This window comes from Aspergillus thermomutatus (genome assembly GCF_002237265.1).
Source record: "Aspergillus thermomutatus strain HMR AF 39 chromosome Unknown NODE_190, whole genome shotgun sequence".
In the NCBI taxonomy this organism is placed as follows: Eukaryota; Fungi; Ascomycota; class Eurotiomycetes; order Eurotiales; family Aspergillaceae; genus Aspergillus; species Aspergillus thermomutatus.
In genome coordinates this window covers 1-17,590 of record NW_020798239.1, presented here as the reverse complement: position 1 = coordinate 17,590, position 17,590 = coordinate 1, and the positions used below count along the sequence as shown (strand labels likewise).

At 50.0% G+C, this 17,590-nt stretch overlaps 6 protein-coding genes across 6 annotated transcripts; 3 read left to right on the top strand and 3 right to left on the bottom strand.

Annotated features, from left to right (window-relative positions):
- Positions 1-458: 458 nt before the first annotated feature.
- Positions 459-912, bottom strand: CDV56_102604 (ankyrin repeat domain-containing protein; the record flags this gene model as incomplete). The annotated part of the gene is made up of 2 exons (XM_026756223.1): positions 459-835; positions 888-912. 2 exons carry the CDS (start codon positions 910-912, stop codon positions 459-461), a joined length of 402 nt encoding a protein of 133 aa, XP_026612068.1.
- An 8,956-nt stretch (positions 913-9,868) lies between these two features.
- Positions 9,869-10,841, top strand: CDV56_101230 (Rab family GTPase; the record flags this gene model as incomplete). Its single annotated transcript, XM_026754849.1, has 3 exons — positions 9,869-10,015; positions 10,062-10,125; positions 10,201-10,841. 3 exons carry the CDS (start codon positions 9,869-9,871, stop codon positions 10,839-10,841), a joined length of 852 nt encoding a protein of 283 aa, XP_026612067.1.
- A 672-nt stretch (positions 10,842-11,513) lies between these two features.
- Positions 11,514-12,493, top strand: CRP15 (40S ribosomal protein eS7; the record flags this gene model as incomplete). The annotated part of the gene is made up of 3 exons (XM_026754595.1): positions 11,514-11,669; positions 11,974-12,056; positions 12,127-12,493. 3 exons carry the CDS (start codon positions 11,514-11,516, stop codon positions 12,491-12,493), a joined length of 606 nt encoding a protein of 201 aa, XP_026612066.1.
- A 647-nt stretch (positions 12,494-13,140) lies between these two features.
- Positions 13,141-15,172, bottom strand: CDV56_100547 (putative dynactin Arp1 p62 subunit RO2; the record flags this gene model as incomplete). The annotated part of the gene is made up of 2 exons (XM_026754166.1): positions 13,141-14,764; positions 14,829-15,172. 2 exons carry the CDS (start codon positions 15,170-15,172, stop codon positions 13,141-13,143), a joined length of 1,968 nt encoding a protein of 655 aa, XP_026612065.1.
- A 511-nt stretch (positions 15,173-15,683) lies between these two features.
- CDV56_100264 (uncharacterized protein) lies at positions 15,684-16,793 on the top strand (the record flags this gene model as incomplete). The annotated part of the gene is made up of 2 exons (XM_026753883.1): positions 15,684-15,875; positions 15,960-16,793. 2 exons carry the CDS (start codon positions 15,684-15,686, stop codon positions 16,791-16,793), a joined length of 1,026 nt encoding a protein of 341 aa, XP_026612064.1.
- Positions 16,794-17,008: 215 nt separating this feature from the next.
- CDV56_100114 (uncharacterized protein) lies at positions 17,009-17,231 on the bottom strand (the record flags this gene model as incomplete). Its single annotated transcript, XM_026753733.1, has 1 exon — positions 17,009-17,231. A coding segment is annotated over one exon (223 nt), but the record flags the coding sequence as incomplete, so codon positions are not given.
- Between the last annotated feature and the right edge of the window lie 359 nt (positions 17,232-17,590).

Sequence of the window (17,590 nt, the reverse complement as noted above, 5' to 3'; positions counted from 1 at the left end):
TGTGATTATAGGTAGCACAACAAGTTGACACTGCCAACGGGCCTCGAGTCTGTTGAGCAAGTCCACTCTCTCTTCGATTTAGGCTCTACGGAGTAGGGTTCCAGCAAAACACATCGAGTTCCTTACTAAGGGTCAAAAATCAAAATCCAAAAAAGTGGTCCCTACGAGGGTCGAACTCGCGACCTTGGCGTTATTAGCACCACGCTCTAACCGACTGAGCTAAAGGACCAATTTCGTCGAGTGAGCGCGGCGAATCTTTCTTACACAAGCCATGTTGACCTTGAGGGCTTCGACCAACTTCGGAATGTACAGAGTCAGCTTGCTGAAGCTTTCTCTGCACCTGTTTTTCCGATGGGAGGGACAGATGCAAGCAGGTGGTATTAATTAGCCATCTGTGAAGAGAGTCTCTGGCGCAAGCTCGTGCGTATGAAGTAGTTCGCTAACCATGATCTCCGGTTCTAGACACTGGATGTATCTAGGCCAGCTGCCTTGCGATTGACTCGTGCCCATTCTTGACTGCTCAATCCAGTAGCATTCGACCAAAGATCATCGACCACACGGGAGTTGACTCCATCATTGATAAGCAGCGACTCAGCCACGCCTTCGTGTCCGTTCGCTGCCGCCCAAGATAGTGGTGTGCGTCCGTAATGACTGCGAGAGTCAGGATCGACCCGACCCGTGTCGATCAGCAGACTAGCGACCGTCTCATGCCTGTATGCTGCTGCCCATGATAGCGGCGTCCTTTCACCATCATGTTTGGAGTCAACATTTGCCCCTTTTTCCAGCAATAGCCGAACAACACCGGCGTGCCCGTTTGCTGCGGCCCAAGCCAGCGCTGTATCCGTCAGTATCTGACATATGGATCCACTTTGTCTGTTCCTAGGAACTGTTGGACGATGACCTTGCGCCCATTTGAAGCAGCTCATGATAGCAGTGTGAGGCCATTGTTGTCTTTGGAGTCCGCATCAACACTGCCTGTCTCAACAAGCGCCTTCATGGAAGCTTTGTAACCCTTGGCAGCAGCCCAAGAGAGCGGAGTTCAGCAATGTTTGTTTCTGAGGCCTGGCCACGCTCTGTGCTTAAGCAGTAGCCTCACAACAGCGTGGTGGCCCCTAGAAGCAGCATATGAAAGTGCTACCTGCCCGTCATCATCTCTTACATCGGGATCAGTCCTCTCATCCATTAACAACAGTCCCACTGCAGCCCTGCGACCGTTCTCAGCTGCACACGAGAAAGCCATTATTATTTTGTTATCCTTAGCTTCTGCATCAGAAACATATTATTGGGTAGGAGGCCAATGATCTCTGCATTTCCGCTCTCAACCGCCCAGCATCTGGCGAATGCAATGAGAGCAAGGTTGCCACCATTATGTTTATGTTGTCCAGCGTCTTCTATGAGAGATGGTATGGTCAGTAACTAAGGTTTCAAGGTGACATGACTGAACCAGTTGAGAGATTTCACATGAGAAATGCGGGGTGATACACCCACCGGCGTCGAAGTATTGCATGCCAAGACTTACGCATAGGATGAGTGTCTGGAGGAGCATTCTTTATCTCTTGGTTGTGAGAGTATAAATGAGCGAGGTTACATCAGCGAGGTCCTTTAGCTCAGTCGGTTAGAGCGTGGTGCTAATAACGCCAAGGTCGCGAGTTCGACCCTCGTAGGGACCATTTTTTGCTTCTTGATTTTCTGGACTAGAGCTTTCCTGAAATTCTTGTACAGGGTTGAGAATGGTATGAGTTTCCAGATACTAACGTGCTGTTGCTACCTTGTAACACCTTCTCAAATGAAACCTACTACTTACCTACTGAGTGCTCCAGGCAGTGAGTAGCTCACTCTATTTCTGATGTCAGGCCATAAATCTTTGTCTATATGATGCACCGGGTAGGTGATAGAGATGATGATCATACAGATCCTGCAATTCTAAGGTAGTACTTTTTGTCAATTGAATCTGAGCCGATGCATCTTATCTACCATTCCATAGTACCCTGGTGGACAGTGGACCGGCATGCAGCAATCATTTCATTTTCTTCATGATAGGTTGGTTCTGTACTGTTTTGATCGAAGTGCCCAGGCATGCGCTTCCTTGCATACAGCAGAGAACCAACTACCAAGTCTCAGATTTCCGGGAATTAATGGGCCTTGGGCTACGGACTGATAGAGCCGGACTGGGTGGATTGTGTTCACTATCTAGTAGTTAGTTTACCCCCCGGATGTTTGACAAAGTGGCTGGTGCAATCATCAGCTGAGAGCTGAGACTCTTCAGAGAGGGATCGACAGTGCAGAGTATTGAGAGTACTAGTACCCGTAGTCCATAGCTGCTACTACGGGATTAGGAATGTCGTAATGTGGCAAATTAGTTAGTCCTGAGGAGGCGGGAGCATCATTACGCGATTGCCTGATTGTTAGTACCAACTTCAAATTTGGATTCGAGGACAGTTGACATGTAGTGGAGAGTGGGATTCTCAATGAATACTAGTACTCAAAATCAGGGAAACATCTTAGAGCAGAGATCCAGGAAGCCACCGAGAGTTGTCAGAGTCGTTGGTTGGCTGGGTAAACTTAACCTCCCTGTCTCAGATCAGATTCTTTCACAGTACCTATCCAGCAGAACCTCCTGCAAGGACTCAAGCAATAGCAGTTGAACATTTCAAATATGTCTGTCTCACAACAGACCGTTATCATACTTTAGTAATAATTCAAATTTGGGGTCTTGTTATGCAGAGTGCAAGAAGCAGATTGCCTCCTGAGTCAGGACCCAGGAGTTCAGGGACCGCCATTTGACTGGACCTTGCAGCACGTAGGTGCAGATTGAAGAAATTAGGAATGAAAATACTGTCTACTATGAATCTAGCCTGCGACTCAATCTTTACAATTAATGTGATCGGTTTCATTTGATTCATTGCCATTTTCTACTTCTAAATGGTCATCCATGAATGATCAAGGGACTTGTCTATCTGTCACGGACTATCTGGAAAGTACTTTGTTACCCCATATTTCCAACTCCAGTCGTAATTCCTTATTTGGAAAATAGACAAGATTGAGCATGATGATCAGCAATCTGATGAAGATGGCGAAGAGCAATAATCTCTTGTCGATCAATGACCATTGGGACATTATTGCAATAGCCATGTCATACCTAAGCGAAAATCGTCTGTCTACCTTGGTGGCTGCGGAAAAGGGGAAGACGGGAGTGCCAGTTCCAAAGACCCAAAACAGTAAGCTCAACGGTTCTTACTATCCTAGCTGGAGCACGAAAAATTATGTACGTAGTATTATTGTCATCTGTCTCGCCGCACTCTCGCGTAAGTTATCAATCAGATGACATTGATGTTTCTCGTGTTGTTATTTGGTTATGGAGTACGGAGTTCGGAGCACCTGACAGAACTATTGACCGCTGGAGACACACTTACCGGCTGGGACGGAGATGACAGCTTGCAGGAATTGTATTGACTACAGAGTACAGACTACAGACTACAGAGAGTCAGAGAGTTGTCTTCAGCGCTGATAACCTGGTACCTAATAGTAAGTGGCTACTGGCTACATGCATAAGTCATGGTACGATCTCCAACAAGCTCCCGTAGCCGACAGAACCATGGTACCATCCCGACGGAACTTCTAGAATCATTCTGGAAGTATGGAATCCAGAATCTGAAGCTGATCGACAGAATGCCTGAGCGGTCAGCCACGATGAACACTGCAGATTGAGGCTGCAGGTCGTCGGAGGATTTATCTAACTCTTAGCAGGTAACACCAGGCCAGTTTACAACATCCTGGATGAGCATCGATGGCCATGTTTGATCGATTCAACATACCATTCAGCACCAGGTCGATCAGAAATGTTCATGGATCGCGTGAGTATCTCATATCTGATAGAGGTCAAAAGTACGAAGCTCGGTTCCACTGGCAATGTCTACATATCATCTCTGATCGACCTCGTGGTCTATCTGTCATCAGATTTGGTACGACCGTACGGCTCCTCCCATGGAAACCGGGAAAGAAAAATATGATCGTGATAGCTATCGCGATGCAGCGCCAGGATATGCCGGCTCAACGGGAGCAATCAAAATGGAACCTGGCTGACTTGTGGCTGGTGGGTTGAGCTGGTAAGGTACAGAAAATAGATACGCACTCCGTAGATACCTCAATGTGAATCCTCACGCAACGAAAGATGGTACAGGTACAGTACGGACCTAGAATGGAAGGATCTGATCCTTCTGCCGCGGCTCTCCGTTTTTCCTCCGCCCCATAGTGGCGAGGCTCAGCTGGAAGCTGTGTAGAAGGCCATGTGGTGGAGACTAGACGACTTATTTAGGTACTTTACGCGCTTGATGTATCATGTGTGATTGGTTGAATGGCAGAAAACCACACATGTCCGGTCTCCAGGGATCTTAACCTTTGAGGATAAGCCTGGTCAGGTCTGTCAGGATAGTTCCACTTCCCAAGCAGAACCGTTGGATAAGGCGTTCTAGAAGCTGTACTCCGTAGTCTCTACTCTGTAGGGCTTGAGTACTCAGACTAGGCTCTACTAGTAACTATCAGTCCACCAGAAATTAATTGCCAGTCTGCCAGCCATGTGTTTTCTGAGAGGGTTGCGGGTACAGACAGTAGGGCAAGACGCTAGAAGGACTAGAAGAACGCGAGAAGAATGCTAGTTGCATGTAACACGTAGACTAAGGTAGTCTAACTGGGGCGGGTAATCAGACCGAGTGGATTTGTTACTTTGCTTACTGTACCTACAGTAGGTGGCCCCACTGCCCCTTTTGTCGACTAGCCCGATTTCCACGGCGACCGGGAGAAACAACCAAAGCTGACACAAGCTTGAAAAAAAAAAAATAAAAAGAAAGACCGGACATCTACTCCGTATACATCAACATGACGTCCTTATTCGATACATCGACATAAAAATCAAGGGGATCCTGGAACATGTCAGAGCACAGCAGGTCAAGAACATGTTCAATGATCAATCTCTGACCTGACATTTGACTCAATCAGGGGAAGTGGACCACACTAGGGGAAGAAACCCGAATCAATAGTCGACCAGGCTTTGGGTCATGATGGACTTCCCGAGACTAGGTACCTAGGCAGTAGGGCGGGAAGCTTCTGGATTGGTTCCATTTACCCACTTTACGGCTGTTGACTTTTAGGGGCCTCAAGAAGTTAAGATCAGCCATGGAGTGCTATGTCGACAGCGTCTACGGTATGCTATCGCTAAGGAAAATAGAAAGTGCTGATATTTTGCACCGGAATATGCAGGACAAGCTAAGCGACAATTACACAGATCTTCCAGGCCATTGAGCATTCTCAAGCATGGGAGGGATAGCTTATTTCAACCAAGGCTTGACTGGCAGGATTCTTCATTTTGTAAAGACATCAAGAAACTCATGATTCCTTCGCATATCGTGGAGATGTCTACATTCAACCACCCAAAGGATACCTAACCAGTTTGCTTTGAGCCACTGAGAATACAATAATTTACCTGGAAAATTAGAAGTTTCATCCCAGAACAACCGTCTGGAGCCATCATACTGAAGACGGTTAGAAGCAGGAAGATAGCTTGGAAAATTCAAGGGTAGGGCTTCCGGGGATCACAAGATAATTCCGGTAGTAGGCAGTACGTAGATAGATAGGACTAGACTACGGGTATTAGTCCTCTGAGCCGTTCCACCTCACAGGAAAACCACGCGACAGAATCGAACGCAAAGGAGATGAGATCATGAGCTAGATGGGCGGAGAACTCTGGGTTTAATTCGGATCCATCCGTTCTGTTCCTGGCGACTGCGAGCCGTCTGGGTGACTGACTGAAGTGACTGGTGACTGGGTCCCACCCAAATGCATAGAGCCAGTCCGTCGTGTCCGAAGAATCGGTTCCTGCTTTCTAGCTTTCTTCCAAGTGGAGAGCTCGAACTTTCTTTGCTTTTTCTGTTCTGGTTCCGATTCCGGTTCTGCTGGTACACGTTGTCTCGTCTCATCTTTTCAGTTTTTCATCGGGCCTGCAATGACACCTCGCGGAAAGGTACTTCAAATCTGAGGACCTACTAAGCACCGAGATTGCTTGATGGTTGGGTACGGTCTTCCGTGAGATAGCTTACACACCATCTTCTGAATCAGGAGGAACGGGTTCATCCTTGCTAGTGGTCTCTGCTAACTCCGAGGTCCAACGGAATGATTTGGAAGATCTCTAGGCGGGAAGAAAGAAGAGTGACAGGTGATAAAAGTACACTCCCTCACTGTCAGCACTCAGCAGGATTGGATGGCTCCAACAAAGAGAAGGAGGTTGGGTTGGCTTGGGTGGAGGAGGCCTTAATAAATAAGGAACAAAAGACTACGGAGTACGTATTAGCAATTCTTCGAGAACAGAAATAAAGCTAAATGAAATCAGCCAGAAACAGGCAGCTTCACGGGAAATTATCATTAATATTTTTTTCATACTTTAATAGCCTTCAGATCCAGAGTCTCAGAGTCAGAGAACATTGGGAGTTGGGACGGAGCAAGTCAGCAGTAGTACTGTAACTGGAAGTACAGAGTTACTAGGTAAAACCCCTAAGTAAGGGGGATTCGCATCCACTGCGTCGCGTACCTCTCCCCCGGGACAAGGAAACGGGGACAGCCGCCTACAGTAAGGAAACTATGCTAAACACAGAAGCTCTACCTAAATGATCTAGGTTACTTTTTTTCTCCTGTACGGTTGTTGTTGTTTTTTTCTCTTCATATTTTTTTCCCTGTCTCTTTGATTTTTAAGTATTGTTAATTATCCTTTGCTATTATTATCATTTTCATTATTATTATTATTTTCCATTTTCTTTACTCTTATTTGAGTTTTGTTTTATCCTCCCAGTCCACCAGCCAGATCTTGGAGAAAAAAAAAAAAAAAAAAGATAAATCAAAATAAAATAATATTGGCCCTGAGTATCAACTAGGAGTGAATAATATCCATAGTCCATAGTCCATAGTCCATAGTCCAGTCCATACCTAATCACAACACCTATATATCTCTACGATGGACCCCCTTCATCAATCTTGCTAGTGAATTCTTCATTCATTCCTCACTCAACTACTCTCGCCCTGTCCTCTTCCTCCTCTCCCCTTCTGTCACCTTCTTCTCATACGTTCCGTCCTCCCTCTCATTCCCTTCTGTGCTTCCCACCACTCGCAACCCTATCATCATCCCCTTTCGGTGACGTTACCAAAGCGCCTCCCTCCCTCCCTTGCGATACGTCCAATCTTGTTTTCTTTTTCCCAGCGGATCAGACGGAGCTACTTCCGCGGCACTACTGTCTCCTTTATTCGAGAGATCGACCTCCCTGCCGTCTGTTGCATTAGTCTGTCCCATTTCGTCGGTCAGATCGCGCTTGAATCAAGACTTGCATTTCACACCTGTTGCAACGATTCGGACTTCACACGAAGGGGCAGCCAAACAAAAAGGGAAAACAAGCAAACGTCCTTTTGACATCGGATAAAGAACGCTACAGAAGCCTCAGCAAAAGGGGAAAAAAAAGAAAAAGAAAAGATAAACAACTCGACCTGTCGATTTGATTTCAGGCTCCACCTTGCCTCATTCCAACAGTCCATTTTCTCGGATCATTCAGCGTCACATTCCTGCCCTACAGATCGGCTTTTCGCCGCTGCTGGTGCTTGCTGCATCAACAAGTTACAATACCCTCTTTCCCAGCTTCAGAGCTGTGGATATCCTTCATAAGAGATTGCGCTTCCAATCTCATTTGCAGCTGCACCATCTATCGCCTGCATCATCACCGCCTCTTCTCCCCGAGAGACTTGGATACCTCGCGACATTTGCCATAGACGCACAATAATTTATTAATTATTTGAGGATATATTTAATCCCTCAGAGGAATCCTTTGTTTATTTATTTGCTCAGTGAGTTCCCTTTCTTCTCAGCAATCGTCCTCCATCCGCCTCGATCTTCCTCCGTCCGTGTGCCTTCAGCGGGAAATATCAATATCTAACAATGGCTCTCTGTGTAGAATCCACAATGATACTCCGGGATCTGTCAGCTTTCAACATGGGACGAGGCGCCTATGACACCACAGGAGTGAAGAAGCCCGGTGCTCCTCCACCACCGCCGTCCACCCGATGAAACACTTCTGAAAAGTCCGATACCACATGATACTGTAGCTCCTCCTCCCAAAGGACAAAGGACTCTTTGTGGTTTCATCAATCATATCCTTCCCTGGCGCTGATAGCGATTGGAGTTCACATGTCTGCTACAATGTTGGCTCTTCTGTAAGCTTCCCTGATGGGCTCTCATTTGATCACACCGCTGACAGATATCTAGTCCTTGTAACACTATTGTTACCTTCGATATCACTTTTTCTTGCTGGCTATCTCGCTTTAATACCCTTCGGCTTTGCTCGACTGCAGCGTTGGCGTTCTCTTCGACATTAGCAACCGCTGATCTTCCGATTCTTCACCCTCCTCTTCGGTCACCTACACTTTTTAATCTCGCCGACATGAACCATCTCTGATCGATGATCTGTACTACCAAAAGTGCTTTTTTGGATTTATTTGAGGATTTCCTTTGTTTCAGGCGTTTGGCATAGACGGGAAGGACATTACATGGGATACATGGGTTGATACCATAGAACTGACGACCTCGCGGTCATTTCTTTTCTCTTTTCATAATTTTTTTTTTCTTTTTTTTCCTTTTGTCTCGACATCGATATTAGCATTGTGGGGCTTTCTGAATCTATTTGCATATGTACTATATTGACAGCACCTTGAGAATAGACGCAAGTGTGCCTTGTGCCTCTGAAATCAGGATATTTCGCACGTATCATTTGTTGAAGCTTGGTTGTTGTTAATCTTGACGAGTCACGGTACCTTGAACGTTCGATTCATTTGTCTCTGAGTAAGGATATCGACGGGAGCATGCAGAACCATCTGCAGACTGATTTGCCCGATTGATGGTCGCCATGCATTATCTCAACCTGCTAGTGGATCGTAGGACCCTGGTCGGAAGTCAAGGTGTTCGTCGTGCATGTGCTTCATCCCTTGGGCAGCTACATCATGGATGTATCTGGGCGAATCACGCTGTGCAACGTTGGCTTCGGAGATGACTGGACGCCATGCCACAGGTACTTACCTGACTGTCTCGCAGGAGGCATAGATTCTGTTTGTGGGCAATGACATGTTCATTCTTCGACCAGTCGGCACGGGAAGATTGTTGTTTATACTAATCAGGTACATAGATGGACACCTGAATACCTTAAGGTACCTGGGCTTGGGCAGGCTGGACCGGCCATGACAGGTAGCTTGCAACCAATTATATTGGACTCCGCTGTTTCTCAGTGTTCAGTTATGTCTATTCTGACTGCATTCAATGAGCTGTAAGACTCAGGGAACAGAGAGCCACGGCAGTCAGTCGCGATGATTTTTCCTGACCACAGCTGATCTAGTTGATATGTGAATCATAAACCTGAGGCGGAAACATCCCGTGACTGCTGGTGCCAGTGGGAAACTGACGCTAAACCAGCTTTGGCAGCCTCATCTCCATCATCACTGACGACTACGGTTGTCTCTCCGCCTCACTGGATACATGCCTGTCCACCTAGTAATCACCTATCACTCTACTGGTTCCTGACAACTTTCGCAACCGGATAGTTGTCCACCGCTACTTCAGCAACTTGTTCATCCTTATCAAACATCTTTGTCAGGATCGGATTCCCTGCAATACGGCCTACGTGCTTTAGGCAACCTTGATTTGATTTACTACCCTGGTCGTCCTCCGCACTGCTGACCATATCCGCATAACGCGAGCTAATTTTCATCGCTCAGCGTTTGATAGCCAGCGTCAGTGTGTGAAGTACCTGCAAGAAGACCTGATCACATAAAGTTGGGCTCTCCAGCCATGTCTGACTCAACGAGCGCCAACGCCCCCAAGCCGAGTAGCAGCGTCAAGCTTGTGCTGCTGGGTGAAGCCGCTGTTGGAAAGGTACGGCATCCCGGCTTGGACTTTCTTTCCTCCCCGTTTTCCCTTGGGTTCCGTCGTACACGGGTAACCAAAGGTGTCTGACATGTTACTGAATGGCCCGGTTTTATAGTCATCGCTCGTCTTGCGATTTGTCAACAACGATTTTCAGGAGAATAAAGAGCCAACCATTGGAGGTAAGGAAGCCGGTTGAAGAATTGCGACGAAAACCTTGTCGAATGCTGATGTCGTTGCTTTTCCTTGGAATTAAGCTGCCTTCCTTACGCAGAAATGTTCGCTGCCTACCCGCACGATCAAGTTCGAAATCTGGGATACAGCCGGCCAGGAACGCTTTGCCTCGCTCGCCCCGATGTACTACCGTAACGCCCAGGCGGCGCTGGTAGTCTACGATGTCACAAAACCATCCTCCCTCACCAAGGCGAAACACTGGGTTGCCGAGCTTCAACGCCAAGCCAGCCCCGGGATCGTGATTGCCCTCGTTGGCAATAAGCTAGATCTGACGAACGATGGCGGGGAGGATGCTGAGCAGCCACAAGCCAATGCCGAGCACGAATCATCTGGCGCTGAAGGCGAGGACGCTACCGGCGACAACCAAGAGGAGCAGGAAGCTACCCCGGGAGATGCCCGGAAGGTCTCGACACGGGAGGCTAGCGCTTATGCGGAGGAAGAGAGCCTTTTGTTCTTCGAAACCAGTGCCAAGACCGGCACGAATGTTGCCGAGGTCTTTACTGCAATTGCCAATGCTATTCCTGAAAGCAGCTTGAAGAGTGGACGAGGTGCGGGTGCGGGAACCGGTCAAACTGCCCTGGGAGCTGGACGTCCCGCAGACAATACAAGAGTCAATCTTGGAGATCGAGCCGCTGCTACGGCCAAGGAAGGCTGCGCCTGTTGAATCGATTTTTCTCTGTCAGCGTTTACTTCTTTCCCTGGATACGCATATCATGCTGTAAGCGCCATAGCTTTCAGTTCAGAGACCAGTGCGATATCGAAGCAGGATCGGCTAGTTCCAATGCATGCACCTGTCCTAATAGTTCAAGGCGTTTTCTGTTATTTCTCGCATTACCCTGTGACTGTGACTTTATTGATCCCCAGCATGTTTGAGCCAGTGTTAAACCTGATTTGGGAACCTTGTATTTTCTAGTTGAAGGTGGACATATGACAGTCCACTTGTTGAGCTGTAAAATCGAATTCCTTAAGAGAAACCTGACTACGCCCGCCCTATCTACATGACCAACAAAAATGTATAGTCTATCGTCCCTAAACAACCATCAATCGATGATCCTGTACGGCGTATGATGTTAATGCCTCAGGCGCGAGGGCGAAGAAAGTCACGGGATGAGCGTTCCCCTAAGAGGGCAGAGGCTAACCCCACAACGGCAAAGCGCAGCACCGCTAAGCGAGGCGCCGAGACTCCGATCCCACACCAGCACGACCGAGCGCAAATTGTAAGGGTAGGAACTCCGTCCTGAACCTCGATTATTTTCCCCTTCGACGACCAACTCCCCTCGCGACAAGGAAAGCAGCACCAGCAGTACAGCCAGCTACCCGTCGCTCGTCTGCAATCATGGCTGCTATCAACAAGATCGCCCACAACTCGCCATCGAGGCAGAACCCCTCCGAGCTGGAGACTGCGATCGCCGGCGCTCTCTTCGACTTGGAGAGCAACACACAGGACCTGAAGGCCACCCTTCGGCCCCTGCAGTTTGTCTCTGCCCGTGAGGTAAGACTCGCCTGATTGCTTTGTGTTCCAGACCGCATGAGCCCAGTGTCAATTACACCGCAATTGTTCTTCGAAGCGAGGAAAGGAAAAACAATAATATTGGACGGGCGTGGTATATCTATGTGCTTGATGGGATCGTGTGCGGAGATTGCTCTGTGTGCGCATGCTTGTGCCAATGACACATCTCGCACGTTCTTTTCAATATGGGAAACAGGAAAGACCATGTGGGAGGATGATACGGCACTGGGCTCTGCGGGTCTTGTGTGCATACCTATTTTCTCAGGTCATCTAACAGGTACTACAGGTTGAGGTCGGCCACGGCAAGAAGGCCGTTATCATCTTCGTCCCCGTCCCTCTCCTCCAGGGCTTCCACAAGATCCAGCAGCGGTACGAATGCCAGCATCACAGCAGATGATCAGCAGGAAAAGACGAATACTGACACGCACAATCTGTATAGCCTGACCCGTGAGCTCGAGAAGAAGTTCTCCGACCGCCACGTCCTCTTCGTTGCTCAGCGCCGCATCCTGCCCCGCCCCAAGCGCTCTGTCAACTCCCGCACCAACCAGAAGCAGAAGCGCCCTCGCTCTCGCACCCTGACCGCTGTCCACGACGCCATCCTCACCGACCTCGTTTACCCCGTCGAGATCGTCGGCAAGCGTATCCGCACCAAGGAGGACGGCAGCAAGACTCTCAAGGTCATCCTGGACGAGAAGGAGCGTGGCGGTGTTGACCACAGACTCGATGCCTACGGCGAGGTCTACCGCCGACTAACCGGCCGCTCTGTTGTCTTCGAGTTCCCCCAGAGCGGTGCCGCCGAGTACTAGATTTATTTATCCTTATCAGAAGCATGTGGTTTAGGTAAATAAAGCGAGTGCACACGGAGGGGGTCCTGGTGGGACTCGTGTCGGGGGCGGGTTCTCAAGAGAGAGAGAGAAAGGAATAAGAAAGGTTGACTTTTTTTTCCCACGCACACAAAATATGCATTCTCATCATGGCCCTTCTGCGATGGGGTAGCTTGATCTGGTTCTCGGGTACAAGGGTAAAGGTTCCTGAAATGAAAGGATGCGATGTGATAATAAAAAAATCATGATCTACTGGTTCCAGGCTTTTTCTTTCCGGCGTGGTTAAAAAGACTCTTTATTTCTACCCTTTCTTCTCTCTTCCGATCTATCCATGATACTATGACTTCGACGTCGATAGCAATCCATCGCAAGAGCTTCGGTTCAAGTTCAAACCTGGCCGCCACCTCTATGCCATCGTAGGTCAGTCATGCTGACATTCAGCCATTCAGCCACCATCTATCCAGCATTGCGCTTTCGAGTTGTCTTGCATGGGGTACAGGAAGCAAAGTATTTCTTACTATGTGAACACCTAAGCAGCTCCAAATTACTCCGTATATACCCAAAGACCAACACAAATGGGCATGTGAACTATCTACGGAGTATATAGATGTATCCACCAGTAATGCCAACTATGCAATCTCTGCCGTGATTCGGCCAACCCCCAACACCATCCAATATGCCAGTTCTCGCTTGACCGTATCGGAGTTCTGCCCCTTTCCGGCGGCTTGCTCCATCTGATTCTCCGAGTCCCATTCCATACGAACAAAGACCGGGATCTCGAGGACGTCTTCGTCGGGCTGTAGCTGGCTCTTGGGGTCTTTGGCCTGTCCGCTCCAGTCGAGGCTGGCATTGGTGTTATTATTCTTGGGGTAGTCGCTTTCGTCATCATCGTCGATGCTGTGGCTGCTATCCCCGTCCTCGTCGTCATCATTACCGAGAGATTGCCGTCTGCGGGTCCTTAGACTGCCGCCGGGTAATGTTCCAGGCACAACTTCCAGGACGACGGTCGTCCAGTTCCGCCCCTTGTCCCAGACTTTGCCTGCCTCTGCGACTTTCTCGTACCCGAGGTTCATCCCGCCGGAGCGGGAGGAGCGCTGGTCTCCTGCTGTGCCCTGCAGGGCTTCATCCCAGACGTCACTGTTGGCTCCGATGTCGAATTGCGGGCAGAGGATTGTGACTTTTGTGGCTACGCGGCCCGGGGTTACTGAAGGCGTGGCGAGTGTTACCCGGACCGGGTCGAACATGTGGTTTTTGAGGGTTAGAAGAAGCTGGATGGGTTTCAGCGGGGGTAAGGCGTCTAGGTTAGGAGTTGAAATGGATGTCGAAGGTGATATTGCTGGGAGGCCGGTAGGCGGTCCCAGCGCTAGAGGTCGTAGAGTCGGTAAAGGTATGTAGCTGAGGGCAATGAGACGGATGCGAAACCGGGTGGACTGTGGTTTGACCTCGGGCTTGACGAGGATGTGCTTGCACGACTTGCAACGTTTCGAGCGCTTGGTTCGGAGTAATACTGGTAAAGGGAGAAGGTCCTCCACGAACCGAGCATCGGAGGACTGGAACATGCGCTGCTCGATCGACGCGACGCCGTCCCAGCCACATTCTTCCGAGGCAATCCGCTGGATGATGGCGTCTTCTGCATCGGGAGCCGGGACTCTCAGACCCTCGCTGGCGGTCAGAGCTTCTCTCATGACTGGAGGCTTTGTTTTAGGTTTCTTGTTGGCACCACCGTAGAGATTGCTGAGCCGTGCTGACGCCGCATAGAGGGACATTATACGGTTTAGAGCACCAGGTGAAGCAAAGCCGGGTCCAAAGTCGGCACCCAACGGGTCTGTGGGCGATGTGGACGTCGCAGCTATCTGGTCTTTGTAAAATGTCTTGAGCGCGGCGAACCTCCCGTCCGAAGTCAAAGGAGCTGCAGACTGGTCGCCGGATGGCGTAGATTGACCATCTCTGCTTTCTCCTGGGAGCGGAAATTGATCGTCGATGGTGGAGAACGTGGACAACGGAGACTTGAGCTCACCCACGGTTTTGGACATCTGTCTACCCCGAGCGGTCGTGTCGGTCATCTTGGAAAGCTGTGCGCAGATGTTGGTGGGCTTGTCGAATTTGATGCCGATGTCTAGAGATGACCACATGCAATATGCACACGAGAGCACCCACGGTCCTTGTTGGCCTTCGCTTCCCGTGACATTTTCGAGAGTGTTGACGGCAAGAGGCGCAGTACATACGGGGCAGTTGAAGCAATTCCTGGCACATCTAACCGGAGCAAGCAGCTCTTCAGCGGGGAACTACTGGCGAAACAGGACCCGATGGCACCCACCTATTACCCTCACTTCGAACCATGCTGCTCGGTGTCTCAAACAGACAGTTTGGACAATACCAGCACACAATCTCCTCTGTGATGCATCGCGGACATTTTATCTGATGGCAGTCCTCACAGTACAGCAGCTGTTCCGGAGGATACAGAGAGAAGTTGGAACGCGGAGATCGGGGGTCGAATGTCTGCTCCTCCTCCTCCTCATCGGTATCCGCTGCTGTTGAAGGGTCTCCCTGTTCTGGTTTTTTGTGAGGAGACTCTCGCGATCTTCGTTTTCTGGAACGATCAGGAACAGGGGTATCCGCACATGGACACGAGATATAGGTATAGGGGAAAGGGCGCGACATGTTGAAGGAAGGTTTTCTAGATCGGAGAAGATCAAGTCTGTATTAGGTTCGCCGCGAGCCGAAATGATGTCTTATACGGAGTAATTGAACATAATTCCAGGAGCACCTTGATACGATATGAGCCTACTCCTGTGACGATTAGCCATCACTGTCGGTGGGCGATCTGTATTCCACAGCGGGGACAATCTCACAATTAAAGAGCATCACTTCCAATGCATATGGATTTTTCAATAATTCATGCCAGCGAGATAATCCTCCACCAACTGCGTTGCTCAAATGCGGACAAGAGACCAGGCGTTGGCACGCTCCGGGGATAAAGATGTTTTTGTCGCAACGCGAAATTGCGGAGTTCCACTGAACAGAAAATACAATCGACGTCACCTGCCGACAGCTTGACTGTTCGATCGCATCTACATTCCAGCCCCTCAATTGCATCTCCGAACCGAATATCAAATCTCGGAATGCCACAGACTTGATATCTGACAGTCAATTCATATACTCGCAGATCACAATGTCACTCCGCCATATATTTCATCGAGCGGTCCGGTCACAGGCCTCGTACACTGCAACGAGGAGCTACGCCAGCCAGACCCCCGGCAATCCAGTCTTCGAGGTGTTCAACCGAAAAGTCAAGCATCTCCAAAAAGATCGCGCAGCTCGGAATGTAGACGAGAGCAGAAAAACCGACTACATCAAAGATGAGGTGGCTACACGGTTGTGTGAACGGCTACTGGCAAGCCTCTCTGCTCTAGTCCTTGAAGGATATCGCTAACCTTTGGTCGTGCAGGATATCAAACGAGATTTCCCCAATGTCCTTGACCTAGGCGCCAACAGCTGCAACATCGCTCGCGCCCTGACAACACCAAACCCCGACCCCAGCACCGAAACATCGCCGCCTCTAGCGGACAAGATCTCCAAACTCACCTGCATCGACACGTCACACGCCCTCCTCTACCGGGACGCAGACGAGCCCTTCAACAATGGGATCAATCTCGAGCGGCAAGTCGTTCCAGACCTCGAGACCCTGCCCTACGAACCCAACACCTTCGACGCGGTACTCTCCTCCCTTTCCATCCACTGGATCAACGACCTTCCCTCTCTCCTGGCACAGGTGAACAGCATCCTTAAGCCGGACTGCCCCTTCATCGCGGCCATGTTCGGCGGCGACACGCTATTCGAGCTGCGCACCTCGCTGCAGCTGGCGGACCTCGAGCGGCGAGGTGGCGTCAGCCCGCATGTGTCCCCTCTCGCGGACGTACGGGATGTCGGCGGGCTGCTGAACAAGGCCGGATTCAAGATGTTGACAGTGGACGTAGAGGATATCGTGGTCGAATTCCCGGACACTTTTGCGCTCATGCAGGATCTTCAGGCGATGGGGGAGAATAATGCCATTTTGCATCGGGAGTTGGGGCCTATCTCGCGCGATGTACTCTTGGCCAACGAGGCGATTTACCGGGAGCTGCATAAGGAGGAAGGATCGAGGGGCATCCCCGCCACATTCCGGCTGATATACATGATCGGATGGAAGGAAGGAGAAGGCCAGGCGCAACCGTTGCAGAGAGGCAGTGGGCAGGTTAATTTGAAGGACATCCTTGGAGGCGGTTCCTTCGATAAGCCATAATGGTACTTGAGCGAACGGTCTCGAACGGAAAAAAAAGCTATACACAAAGCGATATGTATAATAGAAGCTGAGCAATCTAACAAGGATATCACCCATTCGCAACACACGAGGAACCACAGCTCGACTTCTCAGAAGAGTAGAAAAGAAAAAAGCACCCTTATCTTTTCAAGTACATTCCTAATTGTCCCATCTTGCCAATGCCCGCTCCACAACCCTTAAACCGTCCTCCGATCCGTCATAACTCGGACAATCGACCCGGTACCCGTAAGCTCAACCAACTTCTCATGCCAGCTCAGCAACACACTCATCTGCTGCGCGCTACCACCCTCACCCAGATTCCGGGCCTGAATCTGCGAAAACCCCGTGCTCTGCGGAGACACCGACTTCCGAGGCGACGGCGCACCGCCACCAGGAGCCGGAGCAGCCATTCCCTTGTATCTAGCTCAACCATTAGCATTGGGATCTCCCAGCTGTACTGTAACGCAAGCCTCAAGGGCAGCGGCAACGGCAACGGCAACGGCAACGGCAACCTACAAATACTTCATCAAGCAATCCGCCCTCTCCGATCCGCCCTCCCCGCTACATACCCCCTCCAGCACGCGGGTCATCTCCCCCTGGCGGATCCCCTGCAGCACATCCACAACGGTAGCCATGTGCACCTCCTTGGCGCGATCGTCTCCGCCCAGCGGGGCGGTGTCGAGAACGTACCGCAGGGCGCCCTCGGGGTCGCCGCCGCGGAGCAGCTGGCGGACTTGGCTGGCGACGTTGGCGGCGACCCCGAGGGCGCCCTGCGGTAC